Below are 27,200 nucleotides of genomic sequence, written 5' to 3' on the forward strand. Positions count from 1 at the left end.
GAGAGTGAGCCAGCACGAAAAACACTAATGTCAGCTCACTGATCACACAAAGGGGATAATGGGACAGAAAGGACCTTCTGACTTATGAGACACACACACACAGGGTTCCTGTTCTCTACTGAAGATGGTTCAATGTATTTAGAAAAACAGAAGAACACCCAGAGGAATAATATTACTAACATCTTAAATGTGAGTTGATGTATGTGAAAGTTCTCTCAATCACTGATTTCTGGTCGATTTGAAAGAATGAATGAAAAAATGTTTGCTTCTCAGCTGTTCTTTATCATTTAAAAATCTACCAAGGTGGGGAAACTATCAACAATTTCCAAAGTTTGTTCAGTGTTTGTCAAAGGGCCACCTAAGAGGGTGTTTCTCATGAGACATACAGGTAGTACGTATATTATTGAGGAATTACATAATCTATCAACCAACCTAAAAAGGAAACAGTTATTCTAATACTCTCCTTGTACTCTAAAAGAACATCCTGAATCACCAATGCTATTTTCTATACACTCTGGCAGGTAGCGTAGTGGTTAGTGTTGGGCCACTAACTGAAAGGTTGCTGGATTGTAAATCACTGAGCTGACAAGGTAAAAATCTGTTGTTCTGCCCCTGAGCAAGGCAGTTAACCCACTATTCCCTGGGTGCCAAATGCATAGACGATTAAGGCAGCCCCCTGCACCTCTCTGATCCAGAGAGAGAAATGCAGAATACACATTTCAGTTGAAGGCATTCATTGTTCAACTGACTAGGCATACCCATTTCCAAACTCTTATTGCTGACTCATCCGGATAGTCAGGAAAATGAGTAGCAACTTCATGAGTAAATTCAATAGTGCAATAATACCAGAAATGGATGTATTCAGATGGACATGTTTTAAGTCTTTATTTGTGTTCAGTACAGTACATCATTGATCCCACTAAGAATATGTCTAAGGCATTGAAAATCAAGTATATTGAACACAGTGGTGTTCTTATATGCATATTGTGGTGACAGAAATGCACATAGGTTTTTCAAACATATTTCTTAGGCTAATACAATACAGTATTTGCTCACAAAACTCCACACATTCTTTCTCACCCATAGAGCACTCATATTGCATTTATTTGAATGTATTTCATATACAGCTATTTGCTTTTTATTATTTATGGCCTTGCTGGCACACACATGCATACACTGTCATGTTTTGCTTCACTGTACAGCCATACTACCTCTTTGCACACAAACATAAAGGCCTCTGCTGTATACAATGGTTTCCTGATTGATTGTACTGAACTAATGGATCTTTTTGTAGAGCACCTCAATATGGGACAATCAATGTGTCATTCATCAGAATCTTGATTTAAATATTTTTGTCCTTTGGCTTCTCTTTTTCCTCTGCCACTTCTACTTCCTTTTTGCTTTCATCCTCTTCTCCCTTATCATGCCCTTCTTCTGTTTCATTGGCTCCATCCTCCTCTCCATCTCTACCTTCTTGATTTTCATCTCCTCCATCGTCTCCATTTTCTTTAGCCTCCTCTTCTGCCTGTTCCTTCATATCTCCATTGTCATCTGTAGGTAGAGACAGTGTGATTAGTTGCTATCCGCTGCAGATACGGAACCTGACATCTCAAAACCTTCATTTTTTTTGAAAGCACATTCATTTAAACTCTGGACAATACTGACCTTCTGCTTTTTTCTCTTCCTCAACATCCTCTTCCTTTGCTTCCTCGTCTCCCTTCTCTCCTTCCTCCTCCTCTTCCTCCTGAGGACTTGACTCAGCAGGCTGTGCTTGACTAGCAGCTATAATCTCATCTGCAGAGGAGAATGATGAGCTGTACATGCGTAGGTAGGGGGCACCAGAGGTCAGGCTGGACTGCATGGAAAACATGGGGCGGTTGCGGGATGGGGCCACACACAGGCTTTGGGAATAGACACTGGACATTGCCCCTGGTCCTACTGCACTGAAGCGATTCTCCTCCCCTTCAAGCAGCTTCCTGGAAAGATAATAGATACATAGGGTAGATATGTAGATAACATGTAGATAACGAGAGATGGCACAAAACATGCTGATCTAATTTTATAAGCCACAGACCTGTAAGCTGCGATCTCGATGTCCAGAGCCATCTTAACATTCAAGAGGTCTTGATAATCCTTCAGGTACTGAGCCATTTCATTCTTGGTTGTCCTCAACTCGTCCTCCAGCTGGCCAATTGATTCCTGTTTTTGGAGAGATGCTTTATTATGTTAACAGTGTAACATGATTAATAAAGTGTTTATTGTGGAATAACTATGAAATAAAAACATTTTAAGTAATAGGGAGGCACTCTAAAACAATACTATACAAACTTTCTAGTGTAGACATATTTTCAATACACATTATTATCAAATGATTTGCACATGTAATCTACAGTCCAAAACTTACCTTGTTAACTTAACGGATGCATTACACCGCATTTCTGTAGAATATTGTGTACATTTGTCTGAAGGATTAGGCTCAGCAGGGTCTAATGCAGATATTCAGACATGTGACATTTTTTTATGAGAAATTGTATGATTTTCATTCATGCTGCTCTGGCACTGACCTGTAGGGCTGCGATCTCAGCACTCTGTTCCTCCTCTACCTCCTGTAACTGATTCTCCAGGGACTGGTTCCTATCACGGCAGGCTTCAATCTCCTGGTTCCGTGTTTGAATCAGGAGGCGGTACTCCCCGGCATCTTCTTTGGCATTGCGAATGTTGTCTGTGTTGCGGGCGGTGCCTTCTGTCATCACACTCACCTTGCTGCGGAACCATTCCTCGGCTGACTGGAGGTTGCGATGTGCCAGTTTCTCATACTGGACGCGGATGTCTCGGAGGGCTGAAGACAGGTCTGGCTTGGCCACCTCCATTTCCACGGACACCTGGGCATTGTACTGCACCTGGGCCTGCAGCTCAGCTATCTCCCCCTCATGGAGACGTTTCAGGAAGGCCAGCTCATCCAGCAGCGTCTCCGTCCTCTTCTCCAGCTCAGCACGGCCCAAAGCAGCCTCATCCGCCCCTTTCCTGGCATCCATCAGTTGCCCCTCCACCTCTTCCCTGCTCACTACCTCCTCTTCATAACGTCCCTGCAGACTCTGCAGCACCTCCTCCATCTGGTCCCTGTGGTTCTGGGCAGCCTGTTTCTCATCGCGGGCCTCCTCCACAGCAGCACGGAGCTGGCGGATCTCGTGCTCATACAGGGACCTGAGGTGGGAGGGCTCGCCATGCCTCTGCCTGAGGATCAGCAGTTCAGCATCCAGCACCTTGTTCTGCTGCTCCAGCTCATGGACACGCTCAATGAAACTGGCAAAGCGGTCATTCAGCTCCTGTAGCTGGGCTTTCTCCTGCGTCCGCACGGCCTTGAACTCAGTGCTCACCTGCACCGCCTGGCTGATGTCGAGTTCAGCAGCGGCAGCAGATCTGGGGGTAGACAGCAGCATGGAGGAGCTACGGCTGTATGTTGGGTAACGCAGTCGGGATGACCCATGGTATGAGAGGGGGGCAGAGTGGCTGGAATACACCGACCTGGATGCCATCCCTCCTGCACTGTCTCCATACCCTCCACTGCGCAGCATCACCCTCCTCTTGTGGGAAGAGGAGGGAAAGTAAGGGTCGTAAGCAATGGAACTCATGACTTGCGAAACAGGCAGCTCTAACTGTAGTAGAGTTGCTGGGTCGACACAGTGGAATCTGCATCACTGTATCTTTTATAGAGCTGGTAATGACTGTGACGCAACGTTTTTTTAGAGCACTGACAGCAGGGATCAATGATAGCATCAGCCAGCCAAGTCTGAGCTGTTAAGGAAGGGAATGAGAGATGTAAGGGGCGGGGATAAGCAGTGATAAGGGGCTGTGGAGCAGTGGAGAGACGGAGGGCAATGAGGACAGTCTGAGAAAACAAAATATACATTTAGCTGAGAAGCATGTCTATCTCTCTGAAACACGATGAATAGCAAATATTACCATTAGCCCCTAAAAACAAACAAAATCTCAGCAGTGCATCAGGTGACTGCAGAGGCTTTAAACTACAGCGCTGGCAATTGAGGGAGCAAGACTTTTGCCAACAATGACACAGCACTGCACCATTTTGCAACTACCCTACAACTGTGTGAGTCCAGATCACTGCAGTGACTCATTTTGAACCTCATTTTTGTATGTTTAGCTTTTGCTCCACATTTGTATCAGTATTAAAAACCATTTTTATGTAGCCCTTAGTTCAGGCTTTATGGTGACAGTACTACTGGACTGACAGTTGCAGGTTTCTGGGTTTGAAACCCATTTGGGCTATCCCCTGAATTTTCAACGACATTTTTCCTTTATCTGGCTATTCAGACAAGGTTCTAGTCTAGATATGCAACCTCGCACAGACTCCAAAACAATCTATACACAATGGTCACAGCTTCGGGAAGCCTTTTGAAGACAATTTAAAATTGTGAATGTAATTATATTTTGTGAAAATCAATGAATCATCTAAAGATGTTTCCCTCTATCTAGCTACTCAGACTCTAAATATGCCATACCAGCTCTCAAACCTCTAACTCATGTCTATTTAAAGTTCATGTCTTGATAAAGCTTCATGAAGACAATTAAAAGTTGTGAATGTAATGATATTTTCATGAAAATTCTGATTAGGCACCAGGTATACCATACAAGTGCTCACAGATCTAACTGATGTATATTTAAAGTTCCACTAAGAGGAAGCCTTATCAAGAAAATGAAGTGTTGTGAATGATATTTTTGTAAAAACGTCTAAATTCTCTAAAAACATGTACTCATATTATTCTGTAGATATACCATGCCATTTCTCATATCAGGTTCACAGGTAATCAAGCATGGAGGATTTTTACAGCTAATACAAATCACTACTGTAATTCATAATTTCAAGCATCCTTGTAGTCCCAACCCCATAGTCCCAAAACAGGTTACTGCTGCATAAATCAGTTTGCCTTGGTTACAGAGACCACCACACCCTACAAAAGATGCTTTACTCTGGTTTGAGATAAATGTTATGGGTAAACCATGGACAAAGATGCCCATTGCCCCCAACCTAACCTGACTCCTATGTATCTTTGCCATTGGGTAAACCAGAAGAGGCGAAGCGAGAGGGTTTACTCTGCCCCAAATCTTTCCACGAAAATAAGACCACGAAGTGGTCAATGAAAGTGTCGATTTTGGTCAACAACAAATGTAATTGCTCATTTGTTACCAGGCTTATTTGATCGAATAGAAGTTTCGTAATGTTCGGGTTGTTATGAATGCACTGATATAAGTGGACGCACGTGGCATTCCGGCAACTTTGGTCACACACGTAGTTGCCCTCTCATTGGCTAGAACAGTCCCATCTGATCTCGCCTCCTCTCGCCTGGTTTCCATTTTTGTTATTTGCATTGTTAGAGCGGCCACTCGACTATTTTGTCAATATAATATATTATATTTGGGTAAACTGGTTTTGCACGGTATCGTATTTTTTATTATTATTTTTGTTGTCAAATATAACAGACAGACATTATGGATAATGAATAATTATGAATAATTGAAAATAACATAAAAGCATACGCGAAGTGACGATGACACTTATTTTAGAAAATAATTTACAATATTATAATATTGGGCTGTAGAAAAGCTTTTCTCATAATTTAGTCATTTCAGAGATTCAATTATAGACATAAAGTCTATCAAGAATACTTAAAAGAAGGGTTGCCGGGGGTTCTGAATTAAAAGCCCGAAATGAAGTGAACAGAGCCATGCACCAATTGCGGACAATCAACTGAATATCAGATCTTATGATTGGCGCTTCGAACCCACCCGGTATTAAACTGTCCAATAACCCACGATTTTACTAGTCATCGGATCATTCCCCCATGCAGAGTGAACGAGCTCTAGTGCATTTACAAAAACAAAGGAGTGTCAAAGTTTTCAAGACCCTCACAGCTAGCTGGCTTTATAATATTGTATCATATTGATGCAGACTCCCAATATATGTCCGATTGTCAAAGTACCGAACAAGTCTGGTCAATGCAGGGAATGATGAGATTGGGAAGGATTGGTAAGTGGCTAGTAACAAAAATGTGCAAGTGATGCACACCGAGACTATTAGCTAGCTAGCTAGTTGTACCGCGCTAGCTAGCTACTGAGAATGATTCGGGTCAGGATGGAATAAGGATAGCAAGCAAGCTAACTATATATTTTTTGGAATCAAATCAAAAACCTCACCTAGGTTAGTTTTCTATCGGTAGATTGTGATGTCAAGTCTTTTTTATTTTTTTTATACAAGGGTATCACTAACGTTATAGCTAGCTAGCTATGATTCGACATGGGTTATCATCGGTGTTTTGCAGCTTGCCTCCTATCTTTGCCCTAGACGATCGATAGCTAACTAACGTTACATAGCATAATTTCTGACACTGACATTCAGTTATTAACTTCTATTTTCAACATTGATCTTTAGCTTAGCATTGCTGCAGTTGTTTTGAAAAACAATTTCAACTAAAGAGTAACGTTACAGTACATACAGTTAGCTAACTTACATCTCCTGCAGCAATGTTTATCCAATATCATTTGTATTTGTAATCTTGTCTATAGGTCTGGACAGTTGGAATTGATGACCATTGTAAGCGCATGACTCAAAGATGGTTTGTTTCTTTATTTTACATCCTAACAATCCTATACAAATAGCCAAAACTTCCAAAGTAGTAGCGATAAAGTAGTTGCCCAATGCATTCTCCTGAACAGGTAGTCAAATCGCTAGTCATACTGTACCAGTACGACATGTTCAGTTTTTCACAGGACCATCAATTCTCACATTTGTATTGCACATTGATGTCTTTGGCCAATAATGTAATATTTTCTTTTCTTCAGATCCGGATTGCAGCACTAAATGCAGCCTCAGCCGCAGCGGATGAGTCTGAAGACCCTCTGAAAACTAAAAAGAGTCGAACTAAGGAGGCACAGGTGTGGTAATCTTGCTGAGCCGCATTACACCAACCACATTTGGTTAAACTTTGCTTTCAAAGTAGATATTTGCTTGTTCTGAATTATTTCCCTATTTTTCCTCTACAGGAAGCAGAGGCATTTGCTTTGTATCATAAAGCATTAGATCTTCAAAAGCATGACAAGTTTGAGGAGTCTGCAAAGGCTTATCATGAACTCCTCAAAACCCCATTGCTCAAAGAGGTATCATTCCCTTCAGAGACTCGATGTGTTTCACTGCATGTCTTATTGAAATGATCCTGCACAATAACCCTTTATATGATTTAACATGTTGTCATGCCTCTCACAGGCAATGCCCTCGGAAGACCAAAAGGTGGGTCTTAAGCATCCAGGGCTGATGCTGAAATATTCTACCTTCAAAAACCTGGCTAGTTTGGCTGCGCTGCGGGATGATTTGGAGACAGCCATGGAATTTTACTTGGAGGTAAACTCATTCAAAGAGAGCATAAGTTATGTAATCTATCAGTAAACCATATAACTAATAAGGGGTAAGGAACATCTTAGCGGGAGACTAAATGTTGTTTAGTGTACACAATACATTTGTTCAAGTCCATGTGACCTGAAGATACAGTATATGTTTTCTCGCAGGCTGTGATGCTGGATTCCACAGATGTGAACATGTGGTACAAGATTGGTCAGGTGGCGGTGCGACTGTTGCGCATTCCTTTGGCGAGGCATGCCTTTGAGGAGGGTCTGCAATGTAACCCAGACCACTGGCCCTGTCTGGATAACCTAATAACTGTTCTTTACACACTCAGTGACTACAGCTGTGAGTCATTCCTCTGTATGTCTGTCCTCTGTCACTGTGCAAAGGACTAACTAATCAGTATTGTTTTTATCATATTTCTTACTGTTTAGAACTGTTGATTTGAAAACAATGTTTAAGGGTGGTCCAGGTGTGCAAAAATTATGAAGGGAATAATTATCTATCATACTGTTTTCTAGGCTGTTTGTATTTCATCTGCAAAGCCCTGGAAAAGGATCATTGTTACACCAAAGGGCTGGTGTTGAAGGAGAAGATCTTTGAAGAACAGCCTTGTCTGAAGAGGGACTCCATGCAAATGTTCTTGAAGTGGTACAGCCCTTCTACCTACCTGTTTACTTATCCTAAATGTGTGCTGTCATACAGCAGTCCATGTGGTCATGATCTTGTCCTCATGCTCCATATGCAGTGACATGTCCATTCACTATGTGGAGGTGGATGAGGAGGAGACCCAGGCCATTGTGGAGGAGGCGATGGATCTGCGACGGCGCAGGCAGGCTCTCTCTGCCCGGGAACCCAAACCAGACCTGGTCTTAGTCCAACCCATCCGCTGTTTCTCGTGAGTCTTCACACTTAATCTTATCTGTTGACAGGTGGATGCACCTCCCCTTCTCCTCGTTTAGTTTCACAGGATATAGAGTTGCTATGAATACTTAAACATGTATTTATTTTTTGCAGTTTACTCCCTTGCTTTTCACTTTGATTAATGATAGGATTGTTTTAATTGACAAAGCATTTAGCATTGTTATGATTCTCAGGTGGAAAAATGTTGGAGAGAGCCTCCTTGCCATGTACAGACATCAGACAACCTGCGAGCCGCCACGCCCAAGTCTGGGCCGCAGAATTGACCTGTCCCAGTACCGCGACCCCAACTGCCTCCAGGCCTTGCCTCCTGAGCCCTGCCCTCCTGTCAGTGATATTCAGACCATCCCCAGCAGCAGCCCCAGCTCCTCCCTGCCTCCACTTCCTGTCCCTGAGCCATCAGCACTGTCCCAGCCCAGCCCTCTGGTTCAGATCACACAGAGCCAGACAGTAGAGGTCATTACAACTACAGCCCCCTCTGTTGGTCAGTTGTTTCTTTTCATCTAATTTAGCATGTCAATTCCATTGATTTGCAAGCATTTAGACAACCAAACAAATTGTGTCAGAATGGCTTATTGTATGCTCTGATAATTAATGTATTGTTTAAATGTCAATTTGTGCCTTCACAGCTATGGACACATCCTTCACTGTGAAGGAGAAGGAGAAGAAGGCCCCTAAGAGGAGACGCACAATGGAGGACAGCGGAGACACTGCCAAGCGCCGCTCAGCTCGGGTCAGAAACACCAAGTGCAAGAAGGAGGAGAAGATTGACTTCCAGGAGCTGCTTTTCAAATACCTACCATCCAGGTATTGTCATGAACACCAAGGGAACAATAACAACGCAATGCAAATATATTTTTGGGGGATGGTGATGAGGCTCTCCTGTTCCACTCAGACTAAAGAAGTTTGACCTTGAGGATGATGACGAGAGCCTGAGTAACCTGGAAGCTCAGTGTGAAGTTAAGCAGGACTCCCAGCTGCTCCATGGCAACAGCGGCATGCTTTTAGACTCTATTGAATACATGGAATCAGGTACATGTCTTATACAATCTTCTACATGACTCAAATGTATTAATGTCAAACATCTTATAGGATTTACATGACATTGTCTTTCTTCATCCCCAGAACAAGAGGATGTCCACAACTTCCTGCTCAATAATATGAGCAATGGTGGGATATTAGAGTTGATGATGTGCTATCTGAAAGCGGTGGGTCAGAAGTTCATGGAGGAGTGGCCTCGGGGGCTGACTGCAGTGGTGCTGGAGGTGTATCACAGCTGGAGGAAGCACAGTAGCGGCCTGCCCAACCCTCTGCTCCGCGACTGCAGTAATCAACACATACGGGTATGGGACAGCCCAGGGATCTATTGTGACTCTCTCCTGATTTGTTACTTCATCAACAGTGTTTTAAATTGAAGTACCAATGTTTTGTCATCCCACCTATTGCACCTGTCAATCTGTGTAAATTAGTTTTAATTGGTGTTTCATGTGCAGGAAATGTTTCTGATGAGCCTATCATGTATGGAGCTTCAGTTGGAGCAATGGTCTCACAGCAAAGGCAAAAATGGTATGTGTCAAACAGATCGCTTTACTTTGGTATTCCTTTATGAAGTAACCATATTGGTTGGCTTCTTTTTGAATAACTGTACTGGTATGTTCCTTACTTTTTCTTTTTGTAAAGGGTCGCCGAGAAAGTGCAGTGGGGGCCAGAGCAGTGTTGTGTGTGAAGCAGAGTTCCCAGGGCAGCACTTTGAAGGAGACCTGTTACAGCTGGCCTTGGGATCATCACAGGGGTACTTGTTTGAGGACAACTGGGTGGCCGTGGTGGTACGTGTTTACTGGCTCAAGGCACGCTTCTTGGCCCTGCAGGTAACCTTAACATTCATCCTGTAACCTCATTTACCCATGTTTTCTTTTGCATATTTACCTTAGCGCTTACATATTATTATTTTATTTTTTTTGCATCATACCGACTTGACCCCTCCCAATAAATCTCACATATTGATTTTTCTTAGTCATTGAATTGAATCTGATCAACATTTTCTGTTGATGTGATTCATAACATAAGTCTTGTTTTGTGTGCTTGTCTTCTCACAGGGAGACATGGACCAGGCCCTGGAGAGCTATGATGTGTGTACAGACATGCTGCAGAGTCACGCACGGACCACAGAGGAGGACAAGTACACCATCTACCTGCCCAACCTGCGTGTGGATGCAGCCATCTCAGTGGAGGAGGTCAGTGACCAGTAAAACTAGCACACAAATACCCTATTTGAATAACATGCACTTGGCCCTCACATGTGATCTATTATTTTGTCCAACCATCTCGTTAGAGCATGTAGGTCCCCTGTGACTTTGAGTTGTCTGGTTCATCAGAAAGAGTTTCTTTCTCCAAACGTCATTGACAGATTGATAAGAAGCTGAAGTCTCTGGAGCGTTGTCAGTCCTTGGAGGAGATCCAGCGTCTGTTTGAGTCTGGGGACTATGAGTCTGTGGTGCGGCTGCTGCAGCCCACCCTCAGCTATGGCTCTGGGCGGGTCAAGCCTCTGGAGTTTGTCAGCTCTGTTCCTGAGAGGCCTGCCCAGCTGCTTCTGCTGCAGGTTAGCTTCTGGATTCATACAGCAATAGTTGTACTGTGTTCCGTGTCTTTTATTTGAGTCTCCTTTTTTAAGAAGCCTTTCTCTGTTTGGCATGGCACTACTTGTCAGTGTGCTACCGATGTAGAAAAGCACAAGCAGTGTTATTGCTTATCACGTCAGTACATTCTATGAGCATGATGCCATGTACAATAGACAGCCATTGAGCCATTTTTAGATGGATGACATTTTTCCTCTTTTCTCGGCATATCTGTACTCCAGAACTCCCTGTTGAAGCAGAAGGACTATCGTCAGTGTCTGGAGTGCACCGAGGTGGCCCTGAACGAAGCCCTGCAGCAGCTCCACGCTGTCCCAGCCAGCTCTCACTCGGCCAAAGAGGAATGGGTCTCCACCATCACAACACTGCTGGGAGGCATCGAGGTCTGCTTCACAGAGGACCTTCAACTCCTGAGCAACGTCAACCGCTACACCAGCATGGCCCGGCTGGCCAACAACCTCATCCAGGTCAGATGGGGAAACCGGGGAAACACTAATGTATCTGGTAGACACAGAGTGTGTTTGGAAACAGAAAATCATATTCAAATTTGTTGTGTGTCTTATCTCCAGCTGATTGACTGCATCATGGTGATCCCAGATGATCCCAAGGAGCCTAATTTCTCCTCGGTCCTGCCCTGGATTCTCCTGTACCACATCATCAAGCACGAGGAGGCTGCTTTCAACTGCCTGCTTCGCCAGCACATATCAGTAGGGGACGATGAAGGTATGTGGTGGTGGACCACATCATGTTCATAACTGCGAAGATGTCCTGTTTAAATCCATGTTGGATGCCCAAAATGACTTGTTCCCTGTGACCCTCTTCAGAAGACTCTAACACCCCCATGCTGCCCTCCTCCTTGATGCTGCTCAACACGGCCCACGAGTATCTGGGTCGCCGCTCCTGGTGCTGCAAGTCAGATGGCGCTCTGCTCAAGTTCTATGTGAGTTGGTCAGCAGGGCTGCGATTGTGTGGACATCCTCTGTCAGCTCAGTTAATTCCCTCTTGTTTTGTTTACCTATGATATGGCTTTAATTAGTTTCTAATTGCTTTCAAAGTATTTTTCATAGTATAATCAGGATAGAACGTTACTAGTGTTGTCTTCATGTTCAGGTTTGTGTTCTGGAGAAAGAGCTGGCTGCCTCTAAAGCGGAGGCCACCCATCCCTACAAAGAGGAGTTGGAGATGGCCTTGGAGCAGTGCTTCTACTGCCTGTACGCCTACCCCAGCAAGAAGAGCAAGGCCCGCTATCTAGAGGAGCACTCTGCTCAACAGGTCAAACACCCAGCCCTGGGATACTGTGAGATCTGGCATTCAAGCCCTTGTTTTAGTTGCGCTACAAACAGGGACATAAAAATGGTGTCCACGAGTCCATCTGACTCTGGGTAAGTAGAACCAGAGCCAGAATGCCAGAATCCAACAGTATCCCTTTCATGCCGTATTACTGACTGTCCTTTACCTTTCAATGCCATTCACATTTCTGTCAGGGTTTGTCCTATTGTTTTGAGAGAGGAGAAGCTAATGGAAATCATGTTAAATCATGTGAGATCATGTAAGATGTTCAACTGGCTATTAGGTGGCTGTCAATCCTTCATGAGGTTGTTTACACACTGGTACTGGCTTGTAGTGTAACTGATATGCAGTAATTGCATGATGAATAGACTGCTCCTAAGAGACCAGGTTAATTAGTTCATGAATGCAATCCCCGACTAATTAACTACTGGTTGGTCATCCGAGCCATAAGACCCAAGGACTCTACTAGAATGGGTCAAGACATGAGTAAGCAATTTGTGTACTTTCAGGGAATTTTTATGAGATTGTTTATCTGGCTGCATCTGATTAAGAATGTACCAGCCAGTGCTGTTAGTCCCTTCTCATGCTAGAGGGAATCACCAAGGTTTCAGTTAGAAGCTGTTTTTCTATCTCAGGGCCATCAGACTGTTAAACAGCCATCACTAACATTGAGTGGCTGCTGCCAACATACTGACTCATCTCTAGCCACTTTAATAATTAAAAATGGAATGTAATAAATATATCACTAGCCACTTCAAACAATGCCACTTTATATAATGTTTACATATCCTACATTACTCATCTCGTATGTATATACTGTACTCTATACCATCTACCACATCTTGCCTATGCCGTTCGGCCATCGCTCATCCATATATTTATATGTACATATTCTTATTCATTCCTTTACACTTGTGTGTGTGTATAAGGTAGTTGTTGTGACATTGTTAGATTACTTGTTAGATATTACTCCATGGTCGGAACTAGAAGCACAAGCTTTTCGCTACACTCGCATTAACATCTGCTAACCATGTGTATGGTGCCTGTAATCGAACCCACAAATGCTGAAGCTCCAGACACTCAACTAGTCTAAAGAAGGCCAGTTTTATTGTTTCTTTAATCAGAACAACAGTTTTCAGCTGTGCTAACATAATTGCAAAAGGGGTTTCTAATGATCAATTAGCCTTTTAAAATAGTGTATGTATGCGTTAAAATAATATAATAATTATAGATTTTTTTTTAACAGTACAATACAATATTTTTTCTTATCAAAACTAAATGTGCCTTTCTTTGGCGTGCAGGTGGAACTCCTGTGGAGCAATGCCCTCTTCATGTTCCAGTACTTCAAGCCCAAGACTCTGCCTGAGTTTGACAGCTACAAGACGAGCACGGTGTCTGCTGACCTGGCTAACCTGCTGAAGAGGATCTCTGGCATTGTGCCCCGAAGTGACACTCCCATCCTCACCATGGATGAGGTGTCAGCCTACATCGAGGGCACGGCTGGGAAGGTCAGTACAGGGCATTTATGAGTCACAAATGCTAATTGCCTCAATCTGGCTTTACATGTTGCCATGGAGAGTGCTTTAGGCCTATAAAGCACATCATGACCATTCATTATAGGTCATGACACTGTACAAGTCATATTATACATTCAAATATGTCTGGTTTACAAATGGAATACTTAATATGTATAAGATTCTAGTTGAATCTCTAAGACTGATGTCAGACCTGACCTTATCAGCATAGTAGATCATGAGGAGATCATCCAGTGGTTCTTCCCACCTAGGAGCCAGTACCTTGCCTTCCTGAGGGGGGTGCTCCAGCACCCCCTGTGGTCAATGAGATCTTCTACCTCCTGGCTGACTACCACTTCAAGAACAAGGAGCAGTCCAAGGCCATAAAGTTCTATATGCATGACATCTGTGTTTGTCCAAACAGGTCAGTTCTGTTCGCTGCTATAGTTCTGTTTTAGTAATAACATTTTAAGCAACTCAACATGAATATATGTTATTTTAATTTTTTTTACCTTCAAGGTGATTTCTAAATGGTGTGATGTTGATGATTTTCACTTGGCATGATTCATTCTATGGTTGTAGGTTTGACTCCTGGGCTGGCATGGCACTGGCGAGGGCCAGCCGCATCCAGGACAAGCTCAACTCCAACGAGCTCAAGAGCGATGGCCCCATTTGGAAGCACTCCCTGGCTGTGCTCAACTGCTTTAAGAGGGCCCTGGAGATCAACAGCTCCAACCTGGCTCTGTGGATCGAGTACGGCACCATGTCCTATGCCCTGCACTCCTTCGCCTCGCGTCAAGTCAAACAGTGGAGGAGCGAGCTGCCCCCTGAGGTCGTCAAACAGGTGCAGTGGACAGACCAGTGTATAGAATACTCATAGGCACTGTATTCTGTTGTACTTCTCTAAACTAAATGATGTCACACCCTGTCAGTTCCGTTCATCATGTGTCTGAATGAATTGTTTAGTCAATTGATCTGTCGAGGGGAGGTAAATCACTGCTGACAGTATTGGATTTAATGTGTGTTTTTCAGATGGAGGAGAGGAGAGATACAATGCTGGAGACGTCGTCCCAGTGTTTCCAAGGGGCGTCTCGGTGTGAGGGGGATAGTGATGAGGAAGAGTGGCTCATCCATTACATGCTGGGGAAGATAGCGGAGAAACGAAAGCAGCCACCCCGGGAATACGTCCAGCTCTACAAACAGGTGCACAGCAGGGGACACTATCTGTGGACTCAAGTGATTCATAGGTCTGCCTTGCAGACTAGATTTGTACAGACTGGGGGAGTCTGAGGGCTCAAAGGAGTAGGTATGTCCATGGAGGCCAGTATGGTGGAAGGGGAGTGATGGGGAAACTGGGAAGTCAGAGGTCAGATGATGCAGCTCTGTCTGTATGTCTTTCACCTCTCCAGACCCAGTCCTTCAATTGTTTAGTTCCATTCTATAACTTCGAATCACTGTGTATCTCTGTTTTGTTTTTCTCTTCTTCCAGTTCGTCTTTTGTAGTGTGTTTTGCTGCTCTGTTATAACAAGTCTAACACGATGTCATCAATTTATTAAGCAATATGTGTGAAAGGCTGATATCTGACCATTGCAAGTTATTGACTATGGTAACCAGTGTTTCATTGTGTGTAACACCCATCAGATGAGATTGAGCAGTGTGTCGCTCCTCTCTTTTTCTTCCCCGCAGGCAGCACATTATCTGCATGAGGAGGCTGCCAGATACCCTCGGAAAATACACTACCACAATCCACCTGACTTGGCTATGGAGGCCCTGGAGGTACACATGCTTCAGACCAGAGGGTTTCTAGCTCCAGTCTCCACTGGGCCATAACATACAGTTGTGCTTTTGCACATGAAGCAACCACTTAAAAAACAAACAGTTTATTGCTGTATTCATCTAGAACAGTGGTATTCAAAGTCGGGGTCACGGGAGAACTGCAGCGGGGTCGCCCCCAAAAATACAATTCAGAGTATTGTATGGGACAATATACAAACGTTTTTGAGAAATAATAATTAGATGTTTTTTTTTTGTTGAGTTTCTTTTCATTTTTATACGAGATGAACTTGTAATGAATTGAAGGTTATTTGTTGACATATAAAAACCGAAAGTTGGCTATTTATAAGGTTGTGTCATTAGATTTGGGGTCGGGTGGGGTCATGACATTTTTGGAGGGGGGGGGGGGGGGGGGTCCCCAGAAATTCTGGTGAAAAAAATGGGGTAACTCCTGAAAAAGTTAGAATAACACTGATCTAGAAGGAATTACATGCAAGTGTCCTTTTTGTGTAGTAATAGATATGTAGAGAGAGTATACCTCATCTTAATAAATCCCTTTGACTCTCTGGCATCTCTCTCCCCCAGCTGTACTTTCGTCTGAGTGCCACCATCCTAAAGCTGCTGGAGGCTGAGGAACCGGACCTGGAGCACGAGATCTTCTTCAACATCCTGGCTGAGGCAGCCACCGGACCCTTCGCCAGGGGGGAAGAGAAGAGCATGCCCAGGTCCCACGAAAAGTGAGGGGCCTCAACCTTAGCCTGGGATCTATGCTCTTTGTTATGAAACTCGCTCTGTGATTCGCCTACAAATCAAAAGAAAAACATGAAATTCCCCCACTCTGGTCCAACCTTTTGTTTTGTCCCCCTCTCTCTCACCTCAGGGAGAAGCCCCTCTTCATGATGGACGAGGACTCCCACTGCTCTGTGTCGTCTGTGTGCGCTGCGGCGGATGTTCATGGGGCCTCCCTCCCCTCCAACGCTGCAGGTCTGACATCCCCACCTTACACGGCCACTCCGGTCGACCACGATTACGTCAAACGTAAAACCCTCAGGAGGCAGCAGCAGACGTGGCAGCAGCAGCATGAGGAGGAGCAGCAGGCTGATGGTACAGTCCCAGTCCTAGACGCTGCCTCTGGGCCTCTGGGCCCTTCCTTCACTGGGCTGGGTGAGGAATCTCACTGGGCTGGGGAGTAGTGGTGGTTAGAAGGTTCATCACTATGATGATAATGGCTTTGGTTCCAGTAAGGACCCCATATGCACTGGGTGATTGGGATATCATGGTAAAATGGGCAATATGGCATCTCAGGATATGTGGATATTGTTTTACTGCACTATAAAATCAACAGCGTTTAGTTTAGGCAAACAGGTGTGAAGGTTGAGTTTGGCAGACAGCGTCCAGGCCTGTTTGTTGAAATATATAGTCAATATTTAGACTTTTGTGGTTGTCACCCTCTTCTCCCCTTCTTTCCCATTTCCCTTGCTTCTCCTTTTGATGACATCACCAGTTTCTATTGCAACTTCAGGAGACCTTGTGCATTTTCTCATCGCCTCTTATGAAGACATTTTGAGAATAGATCCTGTTTTGATTTTATAATATGCTCTTTTGATTTCATCAGGTGTTTCTGATGACTGTTCTAACTATTCAAATAATTATAGCAGGGCAATTATTTATGAAAATAATGCAAGAGGCTTGCTGACTATCACGTTAGACTTGGTTGCCAAGTCTAACGTAAGCTGTGGTGTCTTTATAGGGGGTAATGGCCAGTAAAGTAAAAGTCTGTCCTGGACACAGCAGGCTTTTAGTGTGTTGTTAACTCTAGACCCGCTGTGACAATCCCAGAGCCACAGACAGCCAGGTTTCCATTGAGAGGTTTTACCTGATCCCAGTGAACAGTTGCTGAATTGCTTGAGGTACCTCACAGTACTCTTTAGTAGCATTTCACTGCATGTTCACTTGAAACAACTGAGCTAAATTGAAGATTGTCACCCACTGATTGGACACTTCTAGACACAAAAGCTTGTCTTTAAACAAATATGTGTCAAGGGAAGTTTGGTAGCTGTACTGAGACTGGGATCTGAGAACAAAACTATGGTTCAGAATTGTGCCCGTTACTGTGAGCGCAGTTCGATTACTAAACCAAAGTCTAGTGCTTGTTTTGCAGTGCCGTATGAGTATTACTGATGGCTGGTTCACTAGTAGCAGCAGGCCTGTTAGTAGAGGGAGGGAAAGGGGAGAAGGGGCTGAATTTAGAGGACACACTCTTTTTAAAGAGTGTGGGGAATCAGTCACCGTTGTAAAGAGTAATTTCAATGATTCTACTTTACTAGACCTACACTGTCCACATACAGACAATATTGTCATACAATATAACAGCATGGTTAGAGATCTTTCAGTACAAGGGAGGTAGCTTTTCAAAATGAATTACAAACAAGATATCAGTTAATGCACTGATGCAACTTTGCTTTACCTTTTAGCACTTAGCATTGCATGACAACAGTAGTGTGATGGGAGACAAAAGCAGTTTACTCTGAACTCCCATTTGCCGGTGAGATGATTGCGTGCTTCACCAAAGTGTGGATAAAAAAATGCACCAAATCTCAGTGCACTAAACCTATGTTTATATTTATGCACCATTTTTAAGAGCATATTTTACAGAGGGGACGCAATCGTGAAAATATCACGTACAAAGAAGTGTGCGTGTGTCTGTTTGTACTTAGTGGGAAGTTAGGATGAGATATTTGCATAATATGTTCCTGAAAAAAGTTGAAAGGCTTTTCACTTATAGAAACAGAGCTATATACAATAATGTACAATTTGCTTCTGTTTCCCATAATTTAAATGATATTCCCTGCAGCATTGTTTACTATGTTTGTTACATTGTTGCAAAGACGTCAAGGGGTAAAAACAAATATTTGCCGTGAGTGAAAAGATACAGTATCATTGAATGAATGCTGTTGTAAATATTGAACAAAAATATAAACCCAACATGCAACAATTTCAAAGATTTTAAAAAGTTACACTTCATAAAAGGAAATCAGTCAATTGAAATACATTCATTAGGCCCTAATCTATGGATTTCACATGACTAGGAATACAGATATGCATCTGTTGGTCACAGATGACTTTGTTATTTTTAAAGGTAGGCGCATGGATCAGAAAACCAGTCAGTGTCTGGTGTGACCACCGTTTTGCCTCATGCAGCGTGACACGTCTCCTTCACATAGTTGATCAGGCCGTTGATTGTGGCCTGTGGAATGTTCTCCCACTCCTCTTCAATGGTTGTGCGAAGTTTATGGTTATTGGCAGGAACTGGAACACGTTGTTGTACACATTGATCCAGAGTTTTCCATAACATGCTCAGTGGGTGACATGTCTGGTGAGTATGCAGGCCATGGATGGAGAACTGGGACAGTTTCAGCTTCCAGGAATTGTGTACAGATCCTTGCGACATGGGGCCTTGCATTATCACGCATGATGTTATGGCGGTGGATGAATGGCACAACATTGGGCCTCAGGATCTCTTCATGGTATCTCTGCAGTCAAATTGCCATAGATGAAATGTTAATGTGTTAGTTATCTGTAGCTTATGCCCGCCCATACTGTAACCCCACTGCCACCATGGGGCACTGTTCACAACTTTGACATAAGCAAACCGCTCTCCCACACGACGCCATACATGCTGTCTGCCATCTGACTGGTACAGTTGAAATCGGGATTAATCCGTGAAGAGCACACTTCTCCAACATGCCAGTGGCCATCGAAAGTTCCTGGTCTGGTGTGGTTACAAGTGGTCTGCGGTTATGAGGCTGGTTAGACATGTTATCAAAAGCAACGTTGGAGGTGCCTTATGGTAGAGAAATTAACATTTAATTATCTGGAAACAGCTCTGGAGGACATTCCTCCAGTCAGCATGCCAATTGCACGTTCCCTCAACTTGAGACATCTGTGGCATTGTGTTGTGTTACAAAACTGCACATTTTAGAGTGGTCTTTTATTGCCCCCAGCACAAGGTGCACCTGTGTAATGATCATGCTGTTTAATCTGCTTCTTAATATGCCACTTCTGTTAGTTGGATGGATTATCTTGGCAAAGGAGAAATGCTCACAAACAGGGATGTAAACACAATTTGTCAGAAATAAGCTTTTTGTGTTTTTGCAAAACGTCTGGGATCTTTTTATTTCAACTCATAAAACATGGGAACAACACAATACATGTTGCGTTTTATATTTTTGTTCCGTATAAATTGACCATTCATTACAAACAGCCTTGCAAAATATCTTGGCAGTATATACTGTAAAAACAGCTTTTGGTATTTTGTTTCCCCCCTATGCCCTGTTTAGCTTGAATGTCTGACTACTGCAGCCATATTGCCCATGTTGCCAGTTTTTCTGTCACCTTTTCCAGATTCCTTCCTACCTACCTACCCACCTGCCTGCTACCTCTCTGCCTGCTTGCTTCTGCCACCTGCTTTGTCATGTATATGCATGTGGATACCAAGGGATGTGTGCTGCCACTGGACAAATTCAGTCCTCTCACAAACAATCCACTAAATGGTTCATGGGCTACTATGGGTTACTATTTGGCTTGGGTTTGGTGTTGCTTACGTTTGCAACAGAGATCTTAACCTATTTGATTGTATTTAAAAGTTATACAATGATTACTATGCTTTCCATTGCAATTGTGTTCAATTGATATTTACATTTTAGTCATCCAGAGCGACATACAGTTAGTTCATTCATCTTAAGATGGCTAGGTGGGACAACCACGTCATACATAATAAGTACTATTTTTCCACAAAGTAGCTATCAGCAAAGTCAGCACTAGTATGATGATATAATGCCAAATCAGTCCGACTGTGGTTGGACCCTCATTGGTACACATCTTCTGAGATAGATGGTAGAAATGGACCACCGTGTGCAGGCAGGTTTGTCAGTGGATGCCGAGCCTTTCCTGCTTGATGCCTGTCTGAAGCGCATCATGGTAACCGCAATATGTAAGCAATTGTGGGGAGTAGAGGCGGTGCTGTTCTCAATTGAAGCATATGATGTTTCTTTTCCTCAATCACACATGTACTGTAATATGATGTCTAATTGTCAAATCAGGAATGAAGCAATTTTTTATTTATTTAAGCATATCCCAATATCTTCAACAGCCACCCCAGAACTTGACCATGATTACTGCCTGCCCAGGTCTCCAATGTGGCTGGCATCCCTGAATGGTACTGCACTTAAGACCCTCTTATATCCAGGACATTACAGAGTATCATGCACAATTTTAGGGACACAATTGCTCAGTGTAAAAGTGTCCCTAAATTAGTTCCACAAACTTCGTCACTACTCCACACTTTTTATTTTTATGGGGCAGTCCTTGCAACACCTATATCAGCTAAATTTGTACATTTAGCTAATTACAGGGAATCTTTAACAAGTCCCCTGAGCTCCTTTCACGGAACTTTGTTGCCCTCCTGCTAATTTGGTTATTATCTGCAGAGGATTTCAGCTTCTTGCTGAGGTTGCACAATGTGCTTATTAAGAAGAATGCTGGCATCTAGTTTTTAGGTGGCTTGAGTGCTGTGTAAAAGCAGAGGCCTCCCTCGAAGCATGACTAAGGTCTGGAGATTTTTGTGTATGTACGATTACTGTAATGGCTGTCTGGCAGATGAACCTGATGATGTTTGCATAAATAGACATACTTTGCTACACACACACCCCTTTTCATTCTTGGATACAAGTATCTATTTTATTCCTGAATGAAAACCTTAACTGCTTTGTGATTGATCCCTTGATAAGGAGTAGGTGGGTGTCCGTGGCCCATCCATGGGTATGGCTGGTCCATGCGTGTGACTGGCACCCATGCCAGACCTGTGTTTGTGTTTGACCCCTGGCAGAGCGCAGTCAGGACAGTGTGGTGGTGATGCTGTCTGACTCCAACTCCACCCAGGATGCCTTCACAGACCCCGCCAGCTCCCAGGACAGTAGCCATGTTAAGCTACAGTCTCAGTCTGGGAAGGGCAGTACGTCTTCCTCTGAGAACACCACCCCCATCAAGGAGGGCCAGCCTACAGTTGAAGACACAGGTGGGTGTTGTTCCTTTTATCCTGAAATGCAGTTAAGGAAATTAGTTCTACCCGAACACCAGCTTTAGTATTTGCTAAATGGGGTTTTTCTTTTGTGATATTGTAAGCCAATGACTTGTGTTTTAGAGGGGACAGGACATATTGAGAATGGATCATGTTAATATTTCGCTCCTCTTCAAACCCTGAATTCCTCAAGGCTCACATGGGGGAAGAAGCAACGAGGGCGGGACTGTAATCTTGCTGGAGGACAAAGAACATGTCCAAGAAGTAGAAGACACCATGTCAGTGACAGTACCTGAGGCTGATGCCCAAAAGCCGACCATAGATCCCTGCCCTCATGCACTGCCTGTTCCATCCACCCCACCAAAGGCCTCGTCCACTCCCCAGGTCACCCCCCAAACCCCCACTCCTCAGGCCACCCCCCAGACTCCCGCCAGCGATGGGAAGAGCCGTCACCAGAGATGGCCCGAGCCCCCTCCAGAGGTTGTGGAGGTGCCCAAGGCCCTCCCTGCTGAGCGGACAGAGCAGCACCACATGCTGGTGGAGATGTGTGTCCGTGCTCTCTTCCTCTGCCTGAGCCGCTTCCCTCAGCACTACAAGAGCCTCTATCGCCTGGCCTTCTTCTACACCAACAGCAAGACCCAACAGGTTAGTTAGCCCACCCTCCCCCATAGCATGCACGGTCACTAACATTCATTCACGGAATGTTTAAACAGGAAAATTAAACAATTTATATACCAGACCGTAAACCTATCATCAGTGGCATTAAATCTGACATTTTAAATCCCTCTGACACCATGAGTCTAGTTCCTCTTGTCAATTGTGCTAGTTTGCCTGCAGTTTATGTGACTACAGAAGGTGCTGAAAGAGGAGAGTGTGCTTTGTACACAAGGCTCTGTGGGTAGAGGTGTGCGTGGGTGGCAACAGCGCAGTGCTCTCTCAGCCAGGTTTGGCACAGCGAGGCTGCGTAGTGTCGTGACGTCCTACAGTAAGCATTTTGCCAGTCAGGCCATCCTATGGGGACTGCTGGTCCCAATTCAATGAAGTTGGATTAGCCAATAGCCAGGGCAGAGTTCTGGCCATTGATAACAGCTTAGTGAAGTGTTACTGTTTTCTTTAATAACCTTTTGAGACTTATGTAGCTCTCCTCAGAGTGTGCTGTTCATCTTGTTGTTAGAGGATTCATTCAGGCAGGTAGACGGACCTGGGCCTGTGACTTGCTTTATTTTACTGCCCCAGTGTTTTAGACTTAACAAAATCACAAAGCCTACACCTTTAAGAGGTGAATAGGTCCTGAAAGTAAGTCCATAATTGTTTATTTAATTCCATGTGGAGTTCTGTTAAAATGTCAAGTGACTACCTACTGCTCAGTGTTAGCGACCAGTGTTAGCATTGTGGGTGTTCAGGTCTGTAGACCTCTTGGTTAATAAGCGATGAACCCATTTGTTTTTCCAGTACAAATCCTACTTCCTCTGTGTTTTAAATTACAGGATAAGGTTATTATATATTTGTCAGAGAATACTAGATTTATGGGTTAGTATTGTAACAGGAATGTGTGGTGGATAGATAGATGAGAATTTGAATAGTCACCTACATAGTGCCTTTCGGGAAAGTATTCAGACCCCTTTACTTTTTCAGCATTATGTTACGTTACAGCCTTATTCTACAATGGATTAAATAAAAACAATTCCTCAGCAATCTACACACAATAACCCAAAATGACAAAACTGAAATACCTCATTTACATAAGTATTCAGACCTTTTGCTATGAGACTTGAAATTGAGCTCAGGTGCATCCTGTTTCTATTGAGCATCCTTGAGATGTTTCTAAAACTTGGAGTCAACTTGTGGTAAATTACATTTATTGGACATGATTTGGAAAGGCACACACCTGTCTATATAGATTCCACAGTTGACAGTGCATGTCAGAGCAAAAACCAAGCCATGATGTCGAAGGAATTGCCTGTTTTCGCTCCGAGACAGGATTGTGTCTAGGCACAGATCTGGGGAAGGGTACCAAAAAAATGTCTGCAGCATTGAAGGTCCCCAAGAAGAACACATTGCCCTCCATCATTCTTAAATGGAAGAAGTTTTGAACCACCAAGACTCTTCCTAGAGCTGTCCGCCGGTCCAAACTGAGCAATCGGGGGAGAAGGGCCTTGTTCAGGGAGGTGACCAAGAACCCGATTGTCACTCTGACAGAGCTCTGTGGAGATGGGAGACCTTCCAGAAGGACAACCATCTCTGTAGCATCTCACCAATCAAGTATTTTCGGTGTAGTGGCCAGAAGGAAGCAACTCTTCAGTAAAAGGCACATGGAAGCCTGCTTGTAGTTTGCCAAAAGGCACCTAAATGACTCTCAGACCATGAGAAACAAGATTCTCTGGTCTGATGAAACCAAGATTGAACTCTAGCCTGAATGCCAAGCCTCACGTTTGGAGGAAACCTGGCACCATCCCTACGGTGAAGCATATTGGTGGCAGCATCATGCTGTGGGGATGTTTTTTAGCGGCAGGGAGACTAGTCAGGTTTGAGGCAAAGATGAATGGAGCAAAGTACAGAGAGAACCTGCTCCAGAGCGGGGGTGAAGGTTCCCCTTCCAACAGGGCAACGACACTAAGCACACAGCGAAGACAACATCGGGACAAGTCTCAATGTCCTTGAGTGGTTCAGACAGAGCTCGGACTTGAACCCGATCTAACATTTCTGGAGAGACCTGAAAATAGCTGTGCAGCAATGCTCCCTGACAGAGCTTGAGCGGATCTGCAGAGAAGATTGGGAGGAACTCCCCAAATACAGGTGTGCCAAGCTTGTAGCGTCATACCCAAGAAGACTCGAAGGCTGTAATCGCTGCAATAGGTGCTTCAACAAAGTACTGAGTAAAGGGTCAAAATACTTACGGAAATGTGATTTCAATTATTATTATATATTTTTTAATAAATTAGGAAAAGATTTCTAAAAGCCTGTTTTTGCTTTGTCATTATGGGGTGGTGTGTGTAGATTGCTGGGGAAAACAAGCTATTTTTGATCTATTTTAGAATAAGGCTGTAATCTAACAATGTGGAGAAAGTCAAAAGGTCTGAATACTTTCCGCTGGCAATGTACTGTTCCTAATGAATAGAACACAGCTTGGGGACACCCTTGTCTCAAAAACAAATGGTTTTGACCGCTTGGAACTTGAAATCAAATCAAATTTATTTATATAGCCCTTCGTACATCAGCTGATATCTCAAAGTGCTGTACAGAAACCCAGCCTAAAACCCCAAACAGCAAGCAATGCAGGTGTAGAAGCTTCTCCTCCCGATCATGCCGTTCTGCTTGTAAAATGATTATCAACTTTACACACCTTATGTAAAAATGAAAAGTTACTATTGGATGAACTATATCTACTTGAATATAAAGTTGAATCCCTCCTCTCTAGCTGGGGGTGAACTGCCCCCCTCTAGTAAAGCCTCTAGTTCTCCCAGAAAAAGTTAGGGTAAACATGAATTGGCTGGGACAGACAGTTTGAGCCTAATCCTTAAGTCAGAGATTGACAGGAGGACCTGTAATCGCAGGTCATTCGGCGCTGGGTTTTTACAGAACATCACAGTGACGTTTTAAAAAAGGGAGAACGGTGACGTTTTAAAAAGGGAGAACCACTTTCATGTCAATAACTTGACTTCAGCTACAGTCACTTTGTACTGTTAAACTGCAGTTAGTTGTGTCCATCAGAGCTGCTATGACAGGGAACAAGGTAGCAAAACAGTGAGGTTAGGTAGTGGATGATGCAGATGAAAAAGAGCGATTCAAGAAAACTTGTGGTATGATGTAGCTAACGGTTTCACCTTTTTTAGTCTTGTTTGTGGTCTGCCTCTTGAGGGACCGTTTTCATATCCCCAGTCTTCTGATTATGTTTTATGTTTTCCTAGAATCTGCGGTGGGCACGAGATGTGTTGCTAGGAAGCAGTGTCCCATGGCAACAGCTGAAGCACATGCCAGCACAAGGACTTTTCTGCGAGAGGAACAAGACAAACCTTTTCAATGTAAGTTCACCAAGCCAGCTCTGCTATCAAGGTCCTGTTACTCACCTGGCTAACATGACTATGTACCAGTCCTGGTTCTCAGTTTGCTTTACAATTTGGAAAGTGAAGTTATTTTTTGGAATATTGCAAACTCAACAGTAAGTTACAGAATTTACACCCAATTTGACTCAATCTAATCAGAAGTCAGTGACTGGAAGGAAATGCTGAGAGTTAATTTGGCGTGTCTTCCAATCGACTTCCTCCTCGACTTGTAGCAATAACATTCTGCACCAGGAGAGACCCTTAATAGCTAAAACAATGGAGGGAGGACTTAGAGATTCCAACATTGCATCAGTTGTTTAAACTTAAATGAAAAGGGTACTTCTGGGAATTACATACTTAGTGTGTCAACCTTCTCATTACATCCTGTTGTAAGTCCTCCAAGAGATATTTCTCCTTGCTGCAACTCTTCTTAGTCCCAGTTATCCATGCAATACGTTCTTTGCATGTTATTGTATGGTTGCTTTAAGCCTAATTATGGAATCCCAGGTAGCACTGTCATGAATTGAAGCATGTGTGGCGGTCTGTGGAGGGTCTGGAGACGAGGACAATGATCAGTAATGTCACTGCTGGTGTTGAGCCAGGGAGTAGGCCTACTCGGAGCAGGTTTCCCAGGTCTCATAAAAAGTCAGATGAAAATCAGCAGTGGTGTGACTCAACAGCTGTTGTCTTGTCTGCCATGGCCTTCAGTATCACTGATCCCTGAGCCAGACAGACAGACCAGTCATTGTCAGTGGTGATATGTGTTGTGCCTTCTGTGTGACAGAGGGGACAATGATTGTGCTGGTTTTCCTCAGTGACAGAATGACCAAATGGCTGGATGGGAGATGATATTAGACATGAGATGGTAGGCTACCTGATGGGACTTGGTCTTCAGTGGACTGTTCTTCAATGGAGAGGCCAGGCCACACCACCTGAATAAGGTTTCTCTAGATCATTGGTTCACTACTGGTTTTGCCTCGAGACCAGATTGTCTCAGTCACAACCCAATATTTGCATTGCAAAATTGGCAAAATGCCATCTGGAAAGCTATTTTTAATGCTATATTGATAGTCAATGTCAATGAGTGTACAAAACAGTAAGAATACTTTCCTAATATTGAGTTGCACCCCCTTTTGCCCTCCTAGCAGCCTCAATTCGTCAGGGCATGAACTCTACACAGTGTCACGCTTTCCACGGGGATGCTGGCCAATTTTGACTCATGCTCCTCCCCTTCATCTACACTGATTGAAGTGAATTTAACAGTGGTCATAGCATTCACCTGGTCATGGAAAGAGCAGGTGTGTTTTGTACACTCAGTGTATATGACAAGGGAACTACATCCCCACCTTTTCCATTGTTAGTAATAAATGCTGCCCATATTCTTGATAAAGAATGTTAGTAAGTTCACTGGTTTGAAACACAAAATTAACCAACTGTGCTAAATAGTGATGTTATTAGCTCTATTGACAGTACTAATTGAAGAAAGTTTTCGGATTTTAAATTATTCAAAAATGCAGGCTCATTACACCCTT

The 27,200-nt window shown here is 43.6% G+C and overlaps 2 protein-coding genes across 5 annotated transcripts in view; one reads left to right on the forward strand and one right to left on the reverse strand.

The window, feature by feature from the left end:
• Positions 1 to 860: 860 nt before the first annotated feature.
• Positions 861 to 5,244, reverse strand: LOC109879182 (neurofilament light polypeptide). The gene is made up of 4 exons (XM_020471371.2): positions 2,565 to 5,244; positions 2,075 to 2,199; positions 1,666 to 1,976; positions 861 to 1,551 (listed from the first exon to the last, which is right to left on the reverse strand). Exons 1-4 carry the CDS (start codon positions 3,630 to 3,632, stop codon positions 1,343 to 1,345), a joined length of 1,713 nt encoding a protein of 570 aa, XP_020326960.1. The 5' UTR covers positions 3,633 to 5,244; the 3' UTR covers positions 861 to 1,342.
• Positions 5,245 to 5,630: 386 nt separating this feature from the next.
• LOC109879197 (calcineurin-binding protein cabin-1) overlaps positions 5,631 to 27,200 on the forward strand; it is a 59,147-nt gene continuing 37,577 nt past the window's right edge. The window contains exons 1-31 of one of the 4 annotated variants that reach the window (XM_031819783.1): positions 5,631 to 6,046; positions 6,583 to 6,632; positions 6,859 to 6,951; positions 7,060 to 7,173; positions 7,280 to 7,414; positions 7,579 to 7,759; positions 7,936 to 8,065; positions 8,163 to 8,312; positions 8,512 to 8,819; positions 8,965 to 9,142; positions 9,231 to 9,367; positions 9,461 to 9,678; positions 9,829 to 9,901; positions 10,016 to 10,203; positions 10,432 to 10,569; positions 10,743 to 10,934; positions 11,193 to 11,435; positions 11,538 to 11,691; positions 11,793 to 11,908; positions 12,079 to 12,240; positions 13,560 to 13,766; positions 14,045 to 14,196; positions 14,355 to 14,616; positions 14,805 to 14,975; positions 15,460 to 15,549; positions 16,132 to 16,283; positions 16,427 to 16,650; positions 20,699 to 20,764; positions 21,434 to 21,622; positions 21,819 to 22,270; positions 25,534 to 25,647. In XM_031819783.1, coding sequence (XP_031675643.1) covers positions 6,630 to 6,632; positions 6,859 to 6,951; positions 7,060 to 7,173; positions 7,280 to 7,414; positions 7,579 to 7,759; positions 7,936 to 8,065; positions 8,163 to 8,312; positions 8,512 to 8,819; positions 8,965 to 9,142; positions 9,231 to 9,367; positions 9,461 to 9,678; positions 9,829 to 9,901; positions 10,016 to 10,203; positions 10,432 to 10,569; positions 10,743 to 10,934; positions 11,193 to 11,435; positions 11,538 to 11,691; positions 11,793 to 11,908; positions 12,079 to 12,240; positions 13,560 to 13,766; positions 14,045 to 14,196; positions 14,355 to 14,616; positions 14,805 to 14,975; positions 15,460 to 15,549; positions 16,132 to 16,283; positions 16,427 to 16,650; positions 20,699 to 20,764; positions 21,434 to 21,622; positions 21,819 to 22,270; positions 25,534 to 25,647 — 4,992 coding nt within the window. In that variant the 5' untranslated portion in view covers positions 5,631 to 6,046; positions 6,583 to 6,629. Of the gene's footprint in view, positions 6,047 to 6,582; positions 6,633 to 6,858; positions 6,952 to 7,059; positions 7,174 to 7,279; positions 7,415 to 7,578; positions 7,760 to 7,935; positions 8,066 to 8,162; positions 8,313 to 8,511; positions 8,820 to 8,964; positions 9,143 to 9,230; positions 9,368 to 9,460; positions 9,679 to 9,828; positions 9,902 to 10,015; positions 10,204 to 10,431; positions 10,570 to 10,742; positions 10,935 to 11,192; positions 11,436 to 11,537; positions 11,692 to 11,792; positions 11,909 to 12,078; positions 12,241 to 13,559; positions 13,767 to 14,044; positions 14,197 to 14,354; positions 14,617 to 14,804; positions 14,976 to 15,459; positions 15,550 to 16,131; positions 16,284 to 16,426; positions 16,711 to 20,698; positions 20,765 to 21,433; positions 21,623 to 21,818; positions 22,271 to 25,533; positions 25,648 to 27,200 lie in introns of all 4 variants that reach the window. The other 3 variants (XM_020471394.2, XM_020471400.2, XM_020471412.2) reach the window with 3 other exon arrangements.

Source organism: Oncorhynchus kisutch, linkage group LG3 (assembly GCF_002021735.2).
Source record: "Oncorhynchus kisutch isolate 150728-3 linkage group LG3, Okis_V2, whole genome shotgun sequence".
Classification (NCBI taxonomy): domain Eukaryota; kingdom Metazoa; phylum Chordata; class Actinopteri; order Salmoniformes; family Salmonidae; genus Oncorhynchus; species Oncorhynchus kisutch.